Here is a 19954-nt window from a genome sequence, read left to right as displayed (position 1 = left end):
CATCAGGAACGCGTCAAGCCAAACATTTGAAATCCTCTTCCATCAAACATTGAACTATCATGTTTAAATTTGATGAATAGAAGCCATAAGACGGATTTTATAGGGATGTATCTTGATTGTTTATCATTCCTTCTCTATTTTGAGGTGAACAACCAGTAAAATGACAAATATAAAAATATACATATGATATAATGTATACGGCAATGAAAACGGAGACACTGTAATAAGAAAATAACGAGATATACGTGGTATGATTGCCAACTATCCTCAAGAGACAAAAAACGCTGACGAAGGCAATTGTAGGTCAACGTACATCCAAATTTCTGCTTGGTGCATTTATTGATTTTGTTTCATGTAATATGACAGATATTAGTGTAAACCTATTTTATGAAATAACTTCAAGTTAAATAAACTACACAATAGTGCGTTAATCGGATGTTCAGTAGTTTGTTGGTGTGATTCATTCGTGTTTTTCGTTCCTCGTTTTTCCTATATAGATTATACCATTTGTTTTCCATTTTTTGGAATGGTTGTACATTAGTCGTTTTGGAATCCCTTTATAGCTTCTTGTTCGGTGTGAGACAAGGCTCCGTGTTGAAGGTCGTACATTGACCTATAATGGTTTACTTTTTTTTTAAATTGTTATTTGGATGGAGAGTTGTCTCATTGGCACTCACACCGCATCTTCCTATATCTATATACCGTTGGTTTTCCATTTTTTATAGTTTTACATAAGCCGTTTTGAGAGCCCTTTATAGCTTATTGTTCGGTGTGAACCAAGGCTCCGTGTTGACTGTACGTTGACCTATACTGGTTTACTTTTACAAATTGTTATATAAATCCGTTTCCTAGATATCTGTGACAGATATTTAAAATACATTTTGAATGTAAATTACATACAATTATCGATTCAATTTTATGTTTACTTAGTAAGAAATGGTTAATAGTTTAAGTATCATTATGTATACCAGGACTTCAAATAGCTTTCCGATCAAGTAAACTTTATTAACATAGTCATGGTTAAAGTGACCTCTCTATTATAGTGGGGATATTTACTTCATACTTCGACCCTATTTCACACAATAACAATAGTTGGTAATTCTTTTAAAATGCTGATAAAGGCAATGATATTGGCATACCATCAATGATGATTGCTTAATTGCTATATATAAAAGTGAAAACGCTGCTTTGAGACATCAAAATTTGTATTTTGAAACTTATAGGTGCCAGTTGAGTTTTGAAACTTATAGGTGACAGTTGAATTTTGAAACTTATAGGTGCCAGTCGATCGACCCCGTCCTGCCTCTACAACGACAAGAACGCCAGGCCCGTATATAAGTCGACAGCAATGTCATACACCATCATGTAATCATCAAGACCTGTTGGTGATCTTCTGGTGTTGTCTGTTCTATGGTCGGGTTGTTGTCTCTTTGACACATTCCCCATTTCCATTCTCAATTTTAGCAAGAACCAACTCTTATTCAATTCTTCTGATGATAGTTTGAGGGAAAGAACAGTAAGCAGACCATGTTACATTACGTCAATATCAACATCCATACAATACATAAAATTGAGAATGGAAATGGGGAATGTCAAAGAAACAACAACCCGACCATAGAACAGACAACAGCAGCAGGTCACCAATAGGTCTTCAATGCAGTGAGAGACTCCCGCCCCCGGAGGCGTCCTTCAGCAGGCCCACAAACAAATATCTATAGTAGTTCAGTGTATGGACTTCGTACTAAACTCCGAATTATACACAAGAAACTAAAATTAAAAATGTGTAAATAGGACGTATCCTTGCTAAAGAAAATCAGATCTTTGGAATACTACGGTGATTGAACCACTGTGACATAATATTTCAATGGATATAAAATCTATTTCGTGATTCTCGACAATGAAGCTTAACTTTGCTTCCTAAACTGTAGGTGCTAATTATGATTAATGCTGAATATGACAGAAATTCTTTTTAAACGAAATAGTGAATAAAGAGTAAATAACAATACGCAAGGGAATCATAACTGCAATTATAATGAAAAAAGTAGATCTATATGTAGATTGTTCAGTGAACTCGTATTATAGTTGTCATAATCATTCATACCGAATATATGAAAAGGAAGATTGGGTATAATTGCCAATGAGACAACTCTCCACAAGAGACCAAATGACACAGAAATTAACAACTATAAGTCACCGTACGGCTTAGACACTAGTCGTGTTTTACAAAGTCTCAGTTGCAGCTGCAAGCTCTTGAATGCCGAATTAGTTGAGAAATGTATGTACCATTTGCAGGTCAAGTTAGATAGATCTTCATATAACTGTGCATGTGTTCTGTTAATAAATTCATCGAATTAGGCTGAGCATCGAACAGCGGACGGAAAGCTAAACTAAAATATTGTAGAAAGAATGAATAACAATATGTTAATGAATTTTAACTGTAGTGATAATGCAAAAAGTAGTTATATATGTAGATTGTTCATATATCTTCTATTATAATTGTTAGAATACATTAAAAAGTAAACTCACAAAAATACTGAACTCAGAGGAAAATCCAATCGGAAAGTCTATAATCACATGGCAAAATCAAACAACAAAACACACCAAAAACAAATGGACAAGAACTGGCATATTCCTGACTTGGTACAGGCATTCTCAAATGTACAAAATGGGGATTAAACCTGATTTTATAGCGCTAAAGTATAAACCTTTCACTTTGTTGACAGTCTCATCAAATGTCGTTAAATTTACAATGATGCTTGACTAACAGACATAATAGATAAAATAGTCAAAATATGGCCACAGCAGTCATCATCGTGTAACAATTCCAAAAGGAACAATTTAACAGAACACAAAAACATCTATCTTACAAATACATTCATCGATTCGCGTGTCTGACGTCAGAAAATTTTATATACGTCACATATTTTTTCGTTCAATGCTTATACAAACAATTTTAAAAAACATGGGCATTGTTAGCATAAAGTGTTAAAAATCAAAAGTATGTAAGAATTAATTTCAGAAATAGACCGATCTTTAAAATAGATCAAAATTTCTATGGAATCTAAGAATCCACAAATAGTTCATTCCACTACGCGATTGAATAATTTTGACGTTCTTGGTTCAACGTATTTTCTAATTCATAACAGAAATATAAAAGAATAACATATAACAATAACATACTGACGGGATATTCTAAAGTACAGGGTCACGTTATAAGAACCAAAGAAACACAAAATGTTGCATACATACAAAACACACCAGCAAAACATGACAGATAATACATTGACGAGATGTTTAAGTACCGAGCCACGTTAATTTGATATCACATTGAATAATCCAACAGTAAAAGTTATATCAATAACAGAACAAAGACAAATGAAAGAACAATATAACACGTTGCTAAGATGATAAACAACATCAGTACGCAGAATGTATACATCAAGACCGTCATACATGTATTATTTGTGAAGTTGATACGGAATATTTATTAACAGCCGGTCTTAGTATATATATTTTTTTTAAACATACGAGACGTTTTAATTTACATTAACCTGGTTCTTCAACTCTCTGCTAAGACACACTGATGACGTTTTACAAAGTCTGAGAAGCAGCTGCAATCTCTTGTACATCGAATGTATGTCACATATACAGGTGAAGTTGTTATATTGCTACTAAATGTAAGTTGGGAGAAATTGGTAATTTGAAAATAAAAATAAATGGTCTCGTTTATCATAGATTCTGGTACTGAGATGATCACTTATGTCAAATTCGAGGTATAAGTATACAAATGTGACAGAGGAAGTCGTGTCTGTAATTTCTTATCTTTCTAGTTCTGAGGATATATCAATGAAGCCCAATCAGAAACGTTTTGAATTGTCAATGGAAAGACCATCATCAATTTATCTGAATGTGAGATTAATTGATCTGGCTTCTTTGAACTGCTTGCTTTTGACAACTGTCTGATAAATTCGACTAATATGAAAATGAGAAGATTTCTACAAGGAGAGGCGAACAGCTCGTTTCCATAGGAATGCAGTCAATTTGTTGAAAAAATCAACAAATATGTTGTCAATATAACTGAAGCATAGTGATCACTTATTCCTCAGTGTAGCAGGGTTTACTTTTTGTTTACTAGCTAGCTGTTAATAAAATATGCAGTATGGTATCCCCAAGTAATAGTGTATGCTACCATTTTTTTGTATTGAAAAGGCATTGTGGATTATTTCTTTTAGACGATTTTTCAATTTCACATTGGAAATGGTGGTTTACGGGGTTGAAAATCTGTCTATATTCTTCATATAACTAATTTCAGAGAAAGATCGAGATTTAAAAATATGGTTTCAATTCGAGTAAACAGTTTCATGTATTTCTAAAGACCCTCTTGCGCTGCGGAAAGAATCTATGTCAATCCAATTCTTTCGTCGAACATTCAGATTAGTCGGCAAAGTACAGTTGTTTGTATGCAATTTTGTGAAGCTTAAATTCCGATACAAACAAGTTAAGTCCGCCGATTTACTGCTCAATGTAATCAATAAAGCAATGGAGGACTTATGATTCGCCAAAATAACATCCTTGTCAAATGATGTTTTGTATGTGGTATCACATGAGTGTTCATTTATTCCAAATTTTGTACACTACACTTGTAATGGTACGATTTGCATACAAAGAAAAGACACGAAAAGTAAAAATGGTTTAATGTACGCTTTGCCGATTACTACCTCCAAATTTAGTTTCAAAGGTGTTTTTTCTTTTCTTTTTCATATAGTCAGTTTTAAATTGTCTAATTTTGTTTGATTACACGCGGTTTCAAACATACTATCAAATGAGCTGAAACACATATTTATATTAGTTTGTATCCAACTATGACAAACTTGATCAAAACAATGACGAATTTCTAGACACTTATCAAACCATTTTTGCGCCCTATGTTATTCTTGTATGTGCATGTGATGTGTATATCCTATTTAAAATTCCCGTTTACCTTTTATTTAGTAGAAATACTTATATATATCATATAAATGATGTGCAGTGGTTGCCGTCTGTTTTTGTAGTACATGTATAAGTGTTTCTCGTTTCACGTTTTACATATATTAAACAGTTGGTTTTCCCATTGGAATAAATTTACACCAGTAATGTGGAGGGACTTAATAGCTTGTTGCTCGGTGTGAGCCGATGTCGAAGATCGTACCTTGACATATAAGGGTTTACTTTTATAAATTGTTACTTGGATGGAAAGTTGTCTCATTGGCAACCATACCACATCTTCCTATATCTATTTTAATTTTTCTTCGTGATTTATGTACTAGTATATTCAGTAACTGTAAAAAAAAAGAAGGTTAAAAATAGGACAATTACATACTAGAGGGCCCTCATGGGGTTTTTGATTATGTGATTACTTGGCCGTTTTTTTAATGATTATTTGATTATTAAGCCAAATATTTCATGATTATTTGACTACCTAGGACTGTATTTTTAGTTTATGATTATTTGATTACTAAGGATAAGCAAATATTTAATGATTATGTGATTATATTGGCAAAAAAAATGGTGATTATGTGATTACTAGGATCCCCCCCCCCCCCATGAGGGGCCTCATACTATATCTGCGATTTGTTCATATCGAGATGACATAACAGCTAAAGCATCCGTCCATAATACTGACTTTATAAATAATGTAAAACTCCTTTAACAAACAAACGACTGATTTTGTTGTTCTCAATACTCTTTAACTTTGTACTTTATTTGGCCTTTTTAACTTTTTTTGATTCGAGCATCACTGATGGGTCTTTTGTAGACGAAACACGCGTCTGGGGGAAATACAAATTTTCCATCCTGGTTTTTACGATGAGTTTGTTTACATTACAAAGTAATAAAGCCATATCTTCTTATATCTTTACATGAATTAATTCACTGGTATCAGTTTCAAAACTTACCACATAAATGAAAGTTAAATTAAAAACGTTGGAATGTTGTTTTTTTTGTTTGTACTACTAAAATATACTTCCATCGTGGCTATTCGAGAAATGATACTTCTATTCAAAGTGAGATAACTAGAAAAAAATATGTTTTTATCAACCACAAGACTTCTCTGCGAATCAAATTGAGAATAAAAACGGAGGATGTGTCAAAGAGATATATCAGCCCGACTAAAGAGCAAAAACAACCAGCCCAAGTTCACCAATGGGTTTTCAACACAGCGAGACAATCTCCCACCATGAGGTAAGCTTCAGTTAGCCCCAAGACAAATACGTGAATACTAGTTTAATAAAAACCGAAGGAGCTGAATGACATGGTATGGGGGATGTAACGAAGTCTGAAACTATTCATTTTAGATATTATCTCTTTGAATTTGATTGTCGTCTTTTTGTCATTGTTCACTGAAAGGGAATACAAGTGAAAAGTACTAGAAGATCTCATGTATGTATATGCAGTTTGGTTGCATTTAATTTTGATTGGTCGTCATGTCCAGTGGCAAATATTTCATAGATGTTCATGATATCGGAACAACTTTAAACGATACAAAAAAAGTAACATCAGCTAAGCTGTAATGTAGAAAAAGCAATGTTGACTGCCAAAAATATATGTTGGAACAAAACTGTTTGTCTCGCACTTGTTGTAATTGGTCATTCATATGTCATATGTAAGATGTTCTTAACGCAACAAAAGCATATTTGAAGTCTCATATTATTTTCAGTTACATATCCTTAATATGTTATTTTTTTTTAAATGGCCGGTGGAAATTAGGGGATATTCAAAAATCACAATTCAGTCAAAGAAAACTAATAAAGTCATGGCTTAAAACGAAAAAAAACGACAAAATCAAATTAAGACACAAGTCCGGCTTAGAACACGTAAGACTGAGTATAATATATGAATAGTTATACAAACTCAGTTCAGGTATTTCACATCCAATTTTTATACATCTTTTTTTTAGTTTTTGAGGTGAATACTGACACCTTTGTGCTTTATAAAGAATATTTCCATAAAAAAAATGGATGTGAAATACCCGAACGTATAAGAAGTCTGCATGTTGAGCTATATTTACAAATGATGTCCTTTTACCGATGATAAAATTTAGTAAATGTTTTGACTAGTTTGTGATATCGAAAACCCTGGTGTAATAATTTTTCCGTAATACATAAATTTCTCTCGTCAAAATCTAAAACATTGTTACATACACGAGCGAATCGTACAAGTTGAGATATATAAACACCGTAAGATGGTGACAAGGGAACGTCACCATCTAAAAATGGATAATTAACGATAGGAAATGAAAATCATCTCTTTTATTAAAAATTTTAGTATTCAGCTTTCCGTTAGTGATATATATATCAAGATCGAGAAAAGGGCAGTGGTCATTGTTAGTATTAGCTTTATTTAAAGTAAGTTCAACAGGATAAATGTCTTTAATATACATACTGAAGTCGTCATTATTGAGAGCCAAAATATCATCCAAATATCTAAAAGTATTATTAAATTTGTTTATCAGATGTTGTTTTGATGGGTCTTTGCCTATTTTTTGTCATACATTGTAACTCATAACAATACAAAAACAGGTCCGCAATAAGTGGTGCACAGTTAGTCCCCATTGGAATTCCGATAATCTGACCGTATATACGGAATCCCCAAAGCGAACAAAAATGTTATCTAGTAAAAATTTAAGGGCATATGTAGTATCAAAGCATGTCCAATTGACATAGTTTTTTTGTTTATTGCTTCTAAAAAATGACCTAAAAGAGTTTGAACATATATATTCTGACTTTTGAATGCCCATTTAATTAGGCGTGTGATTTTTTTCTTAATGAGAATGTGAGGCAATGTGGTATACAGGGTAGAAAAATCAAAACTTTGAACAGATTCAAAATCACCAATATAAGCATGCAATTTATCAAGTACTTCCAAAGAGTTCTTGACACTCCAAAAGTAATTAATTCCACTATTTTCCGGCGAAGGCCTTATTTGAACAATTTATTATCAGGTTTTTAATTGTACCAAGTGTGCTAGTAAGAAGAATAGACAATTTAGTAGTTGAACAATGGCTTGAAGACGAAATAAATCTATATTTGTAATGTGTTTTGTGTAGCTTCGGAAGCCAATACATAGTTGGGACTTTCATTGTATTTGTATTGTCTTGTTTCAATTACCATGTACATGTATGAGGCGATGCAAAAGGTCACCATTTATGAAGATATGAAGGTGTTTTGCAGATATTAGAATAATGTGCAAAAAAGTAAGTCTGGAAGAGAGGCAAAAAATATAGATAAAAGAATATAGAGGTGATGAAATATAAAGAAAATATTGTTTGAATGTTGCATGGTTGTTAAACGTACGTCCAGTGGCAAATACAGGTTGAATTTAATAAAGATCAATTTGCAGTAAAGTGAAAAGATAAAAATATAGAAACGATGATCTGAACCCCCCCCCCCCCCCCCCCAAAAAAAAAAATTAAATAAAAATAAATAAATAAAAACAACAACAAAAAAAACAAAACCCAAAAAACAACAAACAAACAAAAAAAGGTTTGTCAAGTTTGTTTATTATATATATAAAAAAAAAAATTGGTTCATGGTGCCCCCCCTCCCAGACATCGAGGTCCTGGATCCGCCCCTGTGTTGGTCATCCATGAAAGACAATCATCCAAGGGATGAAAATAGAGGGAGCAAGAGGAAGGGTTCCCGACATGGAATATTTCTATCTTATGAACTCTAATTTTTAAAGGTTATTTTTTTTTATCTCATGAATGTATATTTCGTATTTCATTTTCTATAGTAAATTATAAATACAGGTATTCCGGGTTCACGTGTTGCTTTTCCGTTATAAAAAAAGTTATTACCTCCCTTGAAAGTACTCTTAGGTAAAAGCAAAAACAAGAAAAATGGAGGCTGTGCCTCGGATGCCGATGCTGTCTTTTGAACTTAAACAGTGTCCAGAATATGTTGATTTTGGTCCAGTCTTGAAGCAGGTTAGTTTATCCAAAGCTTGGAGTTATTGTTTACTCTGTTGATTGTATATTTTAGAATATATTCGGGCATTTAGAGGTAATTATTCGAGATACAATTTTTCGTGTAACAACTGTCATGACTGTCAGAATGAAAAAAAAATACCGAAAATTTATATATTAAAAGGTTTTTAGGAAAAGATGATTACCGATTTCGCTGAAATTTTCTTATATAAAATTTTGATTTACAGAAGCTACCTGATCGATACAGGTTATTTTTAGTAACATAATTGTAAACAACAGCACATGCCAATGACTCATCATACTCATAGGATTGAAAAAATAACCACTTTTATATAACGTTTAATGTACATGTATGTAATACTTGTTTTTTTTATACTTGATGCAGCATAGTGCCAACTGTTTATCTGACAATCTGTAGAATAGAACATTTTGTTAAGGGTAATTTACATGAGCCTCTTTAAACATCATAATAAAGGTGAACATTTTTTTTTATCCTGTTTTTAACCATGCAGAACCAATTTGCCGGTATATTCAGAAAGTTGAATGTGGGCAGTTTATGGAAGAAGAAGATTGGCTAGAAGTTCTTGCTTACATTAAAAACAGTTCAGTTTATGTTAAGATACAAGGGGTTGTCATTTGAGGGGGTGGGTCCGATCCCAGATCCTGCATACACTATGTATGTAAGCAATTCTCATTTTTTTGTAATTTCCCGCATCCCTCTAGACTTCGTTTCCCGATTTCACATCACAATAATTTGACCTTACGTGTCACGCTTACAAAAAATCGGCAATCCCGCATCACTCTTACACCCCAATGAGACCCACATACAATATTAATCATCATATATACAAACAAGTCCATGTAAGACTGCTATATTATTGTATATTGCATAAGAAAAATGTAGTGATATTCTTCTTTAAAATTCATGGCATCTGTATCGATTGCAGAAAATTCTACATGTAAGAAGTGGAACTACTGTATCACTATATATATTACTTTGCAGACGCACTTGACACCAATCTTAATTGATTACTAGGATTATTTAGGATTGTTAGGTATCCTACCAAAAGTCTGTGTTTTCTACCAGGCATTCAAGGTTCTTGGCCAATAAGAAATGATGCATTAGTGCTGAAAGTGGCAATGTTAAAATATATATATATATACATGTTCATTCTTACTCTTCATATTTAATTCTTATCAGCTTATAATTTTAACCTTTTGAATGTTAAGAATCATTGTTAGTCATGCATGTTAGTATGGTTAGTTTTACATAGTTTTGAAGGTATGTAGAAAGTATAGGTTAACATGGTTAACTACACATTTAAAGTACATGTAGTTAAAAGAAATATAGAAACGTTATATATACATTTGTACATGTAGTTCAAAATAGAGAATTTGTTCAAACCAGACACTTTAGTCATGCTAGTACAATGCATACAGTATGTATGTGTAAATAATTGTCTTTCAATTTTAGTACATCAAGAACCATTATGGAGAAGATCCTGCTCATTATAACAAAGCTTGTAGTGATCTAGAACAGCTGAGACAGGTAATGATGTAGTCTAGAATACAGTGACGTGTCTAATAACACTGAACATAATATGCTTACGAAAAGAAGCTGTTCATAAAATCAAAATATATTGCAAGAGATTGGGATTTAAGTGTGAGGCTCTTGAAAGCTGATTACTTTTCAACCAGCTTATTTTAGACCCAAGTAGATTATTATGCGCATGTGGCTGTAGATGCAAATGCATGGACAACTGCTTCAAAGTGGAGTATATAAATAGAAAACTGTGCTATGCGTTACATACCAAAAGAAATGAACTTTTGAAAGCTCTACCGTCAAACAAACGAAAGGGCCATTGAATGTAGCCAGCATTCACCCCACGGGCGTAGATTTTTACTTTTTTGTTTACCAAAGACCCCTGTAAATATAGTCCTGTAAATATATATATTGTGAACTTTTAAACCGATTCTGAAAAGAAGTGCTCCTTTGAAGGAGGGAATTCCTTACACAGATACAGAAGGCTTTTCAATTTTATGAGTTCTTTTCTTTTGCCATGTTTGAAGAAGCTGGACATTCATTACAAGTTTCAATTCTTGATAACCATGATTACAGGAACTGCATTATTATTTGGTTAAACAGGAAGAAATATTAAATTAATAAAGAACATAATTGAAAATACAGATATCTGATATGTTGAAGTATGGAATTTGAGATACAAAAAAGATACATGAACATTTTGCTATATTTTAAATTACCTTTATTTTCAGAGTGCTGTCCATGTGTCACATGATTTCATGGGATGTAGTACATTGAAGAAGTACTATGCCCAGTTACAATTCTTACAAGGGAGGTTCCCCATGGGGGAGGAAGGAGAATGTGGGATCAATTTTACCTGGTATGCAGTCAGGGGCGTCACTTAAACAAGTTATTTTTTTAATTACTTATATAAGTAATTTTTTATTTTAAAAATAATAAAATTACTTAATAGAGTTATTTTAATTTTCAATAGAAACATAGACTAAATGTAGTTTTCATGATTTTAAACAACATTTTATATCATAAAATAAAGAATTTATCAGATTTGATAGGAGTATAGAGATAGTGGGTAACTTTAAAAATAATGACAAAAATATTACTTAAATAAGTTATTTTAAACATATTTGAAAAAAATAGCAATTACACTATTCTAAGGCACATATGTAATTGATTAAGGTTACAAATTATAAATAACTTCATGTCTTAATTAATTCTCAAGTATCTATCTATTTATATTAGTCTACCTTCAAGATTTTAGAGGAAAATGATAATTTAATAGTCCCAAGAGACCAATCTTTGACCCAGAAGCGTCGGTATGAAAGAAAAGTGCGTCGGAAAGTTAATTAGTGTTTCTGAAGAATTAGTTTTTATATATCAAGGGAAAAATAACCAGATAACTGTGAAAATTATTTAAAGCTAGTAAAATCTGTATTCTTGGACACCTATAAAAATAATATTCAGAAAAATAACTTATATAAGTTATATTTAAATTAGCCTCGTTTTCAACATTACTTGTATAGGTAATTTTAATTGTTACTTGTTTAAGTAATGCCCTTGACTGGTAAGTACATGTATTATTATGAAGTTGAATTTACACTTTGCTTACCAGACTAAACAAATATATTAATATCATATTTAGATAAGGCCATGATTTTCTGCATATCATGCATGATCGATCAGTTCATTGATATAAAAGGATTTGACTGCCATTAGAATAGTAAATACTGAAGACACATTGAACATATTATTTGAAGCAGAGAACATTGACAAAACATACACATAAATAAGCTGTTTGGTCCCTTTCAATTATTTCAAAACAACTTATTCAGAAAAACAATCCTAATTATTTTCTACACACTTCTTACCACAATCTCAAAAACAAAAAGGATAATGTGTTTTACACACTGACAGTGAAACACCTCTAGATGTGGCAACAGTTGTATATGCTTGTGTTGTTTCAGGGAGGATGTTTTCCTGGGAAGAGAAGTTACGATTCCTGATGTGAAGTTTGAACAGGCCTGTATTCTATACAACATAGGAGCTTTACATTCTATACTAGGCAGTATAGAAACTAGACAGAGTGCAGATGTATGTTATATATTTACTATTTATAGCTATATAGAATTAGGGAGACATGGTATGGTTACCAATGAGACAACTATCTACCAGGTTCAAATGATGTGGAAATAAGCAATTACAATGGCAAAAAACAATACAGTATAGTCAGCTTGTAAAACAATTCAGACCTGGAAAATAATTACCTAATTTATAACAGTACAATTGAAAAAAGATTGGCATAGATGAACCAACAACATCCCCTAAATTAAAGGCTCCTGACTTCAGACAGTCATATAAATGAATTTGGCAGTACTACAGTACACACAGAGAGGATGTAATCTCATACTCCCTACACTGTGTAAAAACTTGGTGTCACACCAGGAAACACCAGCAACTTTCTCCAAATCTTGGGAGGAAATTGGGAGAAACTTGGAGTAATTCCTCCCTAAAACTCCTTAATTGTTTATTACCTTGGACCTTGGTGTGGTTTCTCCCAACACCATGATTTTTTTTGCTATGTTTACCTTTGAAGATTTACCTACAATTAAAAGGTCATAAAACCCTCCCAGATAAGAGTAATTACTTGGTGTTTTTTGAGAGGGAAAATCTGTGTTTCTCAGTGTGACACTGTGGTACACCAGAATCAGTGTTGGGAGTATGAGATTACATCCTCTCTGTGTGTACTGTAGTTCAACTACAGTATAATTAGCCTGTTGACAATAAATCTATCCTATTTGACACGAGTTGTCACGTTTGTTTCATGCTGAAAGTTAGCAGTTCTCACTATGTACTCTGGATCCCCCACCAAAATAACTGACCACTTAGATATATATATGGATAAGAGAAAGAAGAGTGATGTTAGTGGCTTGTCACTTGAATTTGCCATGTGATTACGGACTTTATGATTGAATTTTCCGTGGAGTTCAGTATTTTTGTGATTTTACTGTTTTTTTAACACCATCAATCAATCTTATTTCGACACCAGCATTTGTATTATATATATATATAAATATAGACGACATTATTGACATGAAGTTATTATAATATTTCATGGATGGTTTTTTTTTTCATTCCAGGGGATGAAGGTATCCTGTACTCATTTCCAGTGTGCTGCTTGGGCATTTGAATATTTACGTGATCATTTTGGATCGTCTAATCTTAGTGTAGATATGTCACATGAAGTCTTAACATTTCAAGTACATTTAATGCTGGTTAGTATAAGTTGTGATAGTCACTGAATTTAGAGTCACATGTTTAAGTGATGAGTTTCACAAAAAATCTTAAGACTAAAGTGGATCATAACATGCATGAGTAATCTGAATTGTTCATGACTTATGATTAACTTAAATATCATGTTTTGTTGTGAAACTGACAATAGATATTTATTATAAATCTAAATAGTCCAACTATTTTAGCCTCTTGGTGATTTAGTATATGGAAACCAAAAAAATAAGTTCATTCCAACACATTGAAAAAATCTGTAATTTCTGTTGTGTGCTTGCAGGTCAGTTGATAAAATCTTTACAGATGGAAATTATAAATACACAAAAAAAAAAAATGCAAGCAGCAAAAGAAAAATACCCTTCCTACCAACTCTTTTTTGGGGAGCTTGCAACAGGTAGCACGTTTTTTTGGAATGATATGTTTGAGAATTATTAAGCAGTGAGATGTCCCTATACATACAGGCTGTTCAAAATATGGTATTTACATGATTTACAATTATTTTCACTGGTATGAAATGCTCAAAATGTTTATCAATTAAAAGACATATATATATCAAATCTGAAGAGACATTTATTTGTCTTTAATATATATTATAACATGACACCATGACACTACCATTGACCATGGAACATGTATATTAACTGCTAAAAAGGAAAATATGAGCCATACATGTACAAAATGAATGAAAAAGGTGATAATTTTTCATACAAAATAGAGGTAACTATTAGTATATATTTTGAAGGGTTTAATGATGAAAACAATTATGTCAATTCTTGTAGTATGTAGATTTTTGAATAATTTTCTTTTTTTTGTAGATTATAATATCAATTTTATTTGAAAATATGACCTTTGATATTAATATTTTTTGTATTATAATATTTACTCACACATAGGCCCAAGCACAGGAATGTATTTTAGAGAAGTCCATGATAGATAGCAGAAAGAACACAATCACAGCTAAAGTCTCAGCACAAGTTGTGGAATTCTACAGAACTGTCATCAAATCATTGCAGACAGAAAACATGGATGCCATCTTAGGCTCACGAAAGTATAAGGTACATTTTCAGAGGTGGATATGGTTGATTTTATAAGGAATCACTGAAGCTTGACCAAAGCAAGCCCTCTTAGGCAATCAGTGGGCCCCCACTTATGAAAATGTTTGGATGCCACTGATTTTATATGACAGCAACAGTTGTTGAATGGTCAAGTTATATAAAAAAGAAGATGTGGTATAATTGCCAATGAGACAACTATCCACAAAAGACCAAAATGACACAAACATTAACAATTATAGGTCACTGTACGGCCTTCAACAATGAGCAAAGTCCATTTAAAGCAAAGTTAGTTTAATTTGATACAGATTACATATCATCTTATCACTACTACAGTCTCACCAGGCTCATTTTCTAAATCTGCCAAAATATACATGAACTTATTGAACAGAGATCATGTTAAATTAATGGAATGTGATAAACTTTAGAAAGTTAGAAAATAGATGTATAAGACACCATTGTGAAATTTAAGAAAATATATTTCACACGTCTTTAAGCAGGATAAGATACAAATTGTTGCATATTTAGAAATACAAGAAGAACTCAAAAGTTAGGTTTGGAAGAACTTCCCTAATGAATTAAGAAAATATATTTCACACGTCTTTAAGCAGAATAAGACACAAATTGTTGCATATATATTTAGAAATACAAGAAGAACTCAAAAGTAAGGTTTGGAAGAACTTCCCTAATGAATTAGAAGTGTTGCGGTCTGATAGACTGTGTGACTGTGTAATATTACATGAGTATGTGTTTCAGTACAAATCATAATTAATCCACTTTATATAAGGAAGATTAGACTTGGTTATTTTGTAAACTTGGGAAACAAAACTTTTTTTTATAGGACTGGAAGAAGAGAGCAGAACTAAAGATTTTATTTTATGAAGTTATCACCAATTATTACATGGGAAGGAACTCTGAGGAACAGGAAAAGTTTGGAGAATGTGTGGCTTACTATACATTGTCTTATGATAAATTGAAGGATGCTATTAAGATGGCTAAGGTAGGATCATGCTCAACATTTATGAAGATATAAGAGATGTGAAATAAATATCAATCAGACTTCTATGCACCGGCGTCCATTTGACGTGGATGTAAGCATCTGTAGGTCACTGAAAAACCATCAACAATGAGCAATATCTATTCTATATTTTCAATTATTAAAGCCCCTGACATGACAAAATGTAAAACATTAATACTAAAAAAAATACTGATTTATGACAAAACAATAATCGGTAAACAAATATGAACAAGCAGAAATAGTGACAACCACTATATATGGCTAAAACAAAGTGAGGTGAAAAAATTATCCATAAAAATGATGTGCTCTACATTGAAATGAATGTATGAAGATAATTAGTAAACTGAAAAAATAAAAAAATAAGGAATATATCAAAATATATGGAAAATTAACATATGAAATATTACTAAAAATATGTTTAGATGGCACATGTACAGATCCTACTAAATTTTTAACAATTATATATTTTTAGAGTGAGTCGTCTGATATCCAGGAGTCGTTGAGATTTACAAATGATGTTGTGGGTGGCAAGTAAGTATTTACTGAAATAGAATGCTAATATTATGCTGACCTAAGCAAATACAAACATAAATTATAGATTAAAAGGAAGGTTGACATTAAAAGTCACTTTAAGTTGAAAGAACAAAACGAAACCAACCAATATGCAAATACAAAATTGAAAAGGGGGTTATCTACAGAAATATATGATGTCTAGTTCAAGGCTTCACTATTATGAGAAACAGAAAAGATTGTCTGACAGTGTAAACCCTGGCCTGTCTATGATTCATAATTGCATTAAAAGTAGAATTGAAAATCTTATCTGACATATGTATTGTTAATTGTGATTCTAAGTATATATACACATTGGTTATCCTTAATTTGTAATTTATAAGTTAAATCTGGATCCAATTCCATCAGAAAATTGTGCTCCTTGTGAAACAGATCCAGAATTTACTGACCTTCTTGAGTTCTCATGTACTTGTTCCTCTGGATTCTGATCATACTTATATACTCTGTGTTTTATTTCAAATGTTATAATTTACAATGGAATATTTTTCAATTATTTACATATTATCTTAATTGTTATTTTGTAGGTTTCAGTCTGCAAAGAAAGACAATGATTATGTATATCATGAAAAAATACCTGCAGGAGACACACTTCCAGAGGTCAAAGGTAAGTTCAAATCACATACAACCCAGGTCAATATCATATATTCTAATCTTACAAAAGTAAAATATTCAACTATAAGAATAATTAGCTGGGATAATTCAAAGTCCTCCCACAGTTGTTAAATCTGCATTCATCTTACTGTGGATTCAGTTATTTTCTTAGATATTATTTTCTGTGGATTGAGGAAAATTTGCAGTTTCATAGATATTTGATTTTTATGGTTTTGTAAATCTTAGCATACAAAACCTATAGAAAATTTGTAATTTGGGGAACATTTGAATAATGGTTCCGCTGTACCCACGAAACCCATGAAAATTGATATCCAACAAACAATAATGAAACCACAGTATACACCTTTAAAGATTTCAACAAAGGAATATACACATTTTTTGTCTTAAATTATCTGTACTGCTTTTCTCTCAAGAATATTTGAACCTCTGTTCAGTTCTTATATAATTTTTAAGAAACGTAATGTCAGTTGTTGTATTTTATAGAAAATTAAAATCATAGAATTTTAAAATATTTTTGATCCAGTGATAGAAATTATAAGAATCAATAATTTCCTATGATTGTTTATATTTTTAGGTGCATCTTTAGTAAAAGGTATACCATTCAACTGGAACGATCCTGAAGTATCAGGACCAGATATATTCCAGAAACTGGTTCCCATGTCTGCTCATGAGGCATCGTCTATGTACAGGTGAGTTTACCAAAAGGAACATGTTCATAAAAACACTATGTCAATTTGTAGTAGGCAAAAAGTTATTAAAGGTACCAGGATTATAATTTAATAGGCCAGACGCGCGTTTCGTCTACATAAGACTCATCAGTGATGCTTCGATCTAAATAGTTATAAAGCCAAACAGGTACACAGATGAAGAGCATTGAGGTTCCAAAATTCACAAAAGGTTTTGCCAAATTCGGCTTAGGCAATTTATTCCTGGGATAAGAAAATCCTGGCCCAAGACCACTATTAATGACCCTGCTTTTCATTGTCTATGAATATAATTCGTTTTGATAAGAGTGTATTTTTCCTTAATTTTTTTTCTTTCCCTTCCTCACTCATTTCTTAAGATTTTTTTTGTGTCGACATGAAAGGAGAGAGGTGTCAGATTTTAATGCCAAATTAGATTTTGACCCCAATTTCAGAGTACACTTAACATGATAAGAAATGATAGTGCAAGTGGTTTATCTGTGAACTATGGACTTATTCTTGATGAAAAAATATCTTTAGCGAAAGCATTAATTTTGATATACTGTGGATTCATTTATTTTCGTGGGTTCTTATTTTTGTGGATTGAGGAATAAAATTGAGAATGGAAATGGGGAATGTGTCAAAGAGACAACAACCCGACCAAATAAAAAAACAACAGCAGAAGGTCACCAACAGGTCTTCAATGTAGCAAGAAATTACCGCAACTGGAGGCTTCCTTCAGCTGGCCCCTAAACAAATATATACTAGTTCAGTGATAATGAACGCCATACTAATTTCCAAATTGTACACAAGAAACTAAAATTTAAATAATACAAGACTAACAAAGGCCAGAGGCTCCTGACTTGGGACAGGCGCAAAAATGCGGCGGGGTTAAACATGTTTGTGAGATCTCAACCCTCCCCCTATACCTCTAACCAATGTAGAAAAGTAAAAGCATAACAATAGGCAAATCTTGCGTTTTCTTTGATATTTAATTTCATGGTTTTGGCATAGTCTGCATATATATATTCCTAAAGAAAATTTGTAAAACATTCCAATTTGTTGTTCCCCTGTACACACAAAATCCACTCAAAAACATATCCAATAAATAATAATGAATTTGATACATTTGTTTTTTACCACAGTGAAGAAAAGGCAAAGTTAATGAGAACAGTTGGAGCAGAAATAGAGGCGAAAAATATGGCTTTATTGTAAGTATACCGAAAATATAAAATAAGAAGATGTTGTATGATTGCCAATGACCCTACTAAATATCCAACTGTCAGAGGCGGATTAAGGGGGGGCAGGGGGCCCGTGCCCCCTCTTTTTGGGAAAAAAAATGGTTGCTTATATAGGGAATCACTGAAGCATGACTGGAGTGGGCCCTCTCTTAGGCAGTCAGTGGGCCCCCATTTATGAAAATTTCTGGAACGGCCACTGACTGTTGCAACATTGTGAAAATATTCTGTACTATGTTTTTTGAATTGATAAACATGGAAAGAAAAGAAATATTATAGAAGAATTGAAACAAAGTCAAACAAATCATGAGGTGTTATGCCCCTTTTTAAAATTACAGTATTTTACAGATTAAGTGTCACCATGCAATGGCTAGGGCTCCTGACAATGGAAATAGCCATGGTCAATTATTTCATTCTAATCCACCTTAATAAATGTTTGAAACACCATGTCATCTATATCTATGAAGTTGGGGTGTTGGGATATGATTTGATAAAGATTTAAAGACATTCATTGTTTTGAATTTGAATTACTGAAACTATTTTAAAGTTTCAAAGGTGAGTTTAATACTTGTATTTAGAATCAGATAAAATTTAAACTGAGAGCACTCTTGTCAGATTAAAAACTTTACTTAACACACATTTTTTTCAAATCTTTGATTAATCTTTTTGTTTATAGACAGTTCATGTCCTCTTTGAACCTTGACCCCTCTAAACTGAACTTTGAACCCGAGAGACTGCCGCAAGATTTGCTAGAGAAGTGTGCTGCTGTTAGTGTTAGACCAAATGCTATTAAAGACTTGGTGGATGCAATGGGAGGTAATATACTGTAATCCAATTTTAATTTTTGTCTCGCCTTGACGAAGTCAAAAAGCAAGACATAGGTAGGCTGTTTCCGGCAAGGCGACAACAGCGATAGCATCAACAATGTATAAGTTTGTGATTAGGTCTAGTTTATGGTGAATTGCAAGTGTTTGGGGAATCATATTTGGTATGC

At 32.3% G+C, this 19954-nt stretch overlaps 1 protein-coding gene across 1 annotated transcript in view; it reads left to right on the top strand.

Annotated features, from left to right (window-relative positions):
• Positions 1-8866: 8866 nt before the first annotated feature.
• Positions 8867-19954, top strand: part of LOC134695020 (tyrosine-protein phosphatase non-receptor type 23-like) — a 35291-nt gene continuing 24203 nt past the window's right edge. The window contains exons 1-12 of the mRNA XM_063556155.1: positions 8867-8962; positions 10437-10511; positions 11237-11364; positions 12467-12593; positions 13640-13774; positions 14681-14842; positions 15681-15839; positions 16330-16388; positions 16952-17031; positions 17614-17728; positions 18868-18933; positions 19637-19776. Coding sequence (XP_063412225.1) covers positions 8876-8962; positions 10437-10511; positions 11237-11364; positions 12467-12593; positions 13640-13774; positions 14681-14842; positions 15681-15839; positions 16330-16388; positions 16952-17031; positions 17614-17728; positions 18868-18933; positions 19637-19776 — 1333 coding nt within the window. The 5' untranslated portion in view covers positions 8867-8875. The remainder of the gene's footprint in view (positions 8963-10436; positions 10512-11236; positions 11365-12466; positions 12594-13639; positions 13775-14680; positions 14843-15680; positions 15840-16329; positions 16389-16951; positions 17032-17613; positions 17729-18867; positions 18934-19636; positions 19777-19954) is intronic.

The sequence above is a fragment of the Mytilus trossulus genome, chromosome 13 (genome assembly GCF_036588685.1).
Source record: "Mytilus trossulus isolate FHL-02 chromosome 13, PNRI_Mtr1.1.1.hap1, whole genome shotgun sequence".
Taxonomy (NCBI): domain Eukaryota; kingdom Metazoa; phylum Mollusca; class Bivalvia; order Mytilida; family Mytilidae; genus Mytilus; species Mytilus trossulus.
The sequence above is the reverse complement of the archived record's forward strand: the minus strand, read 5'-3'. Positions and strand labels throughout refer to the sequence as shown.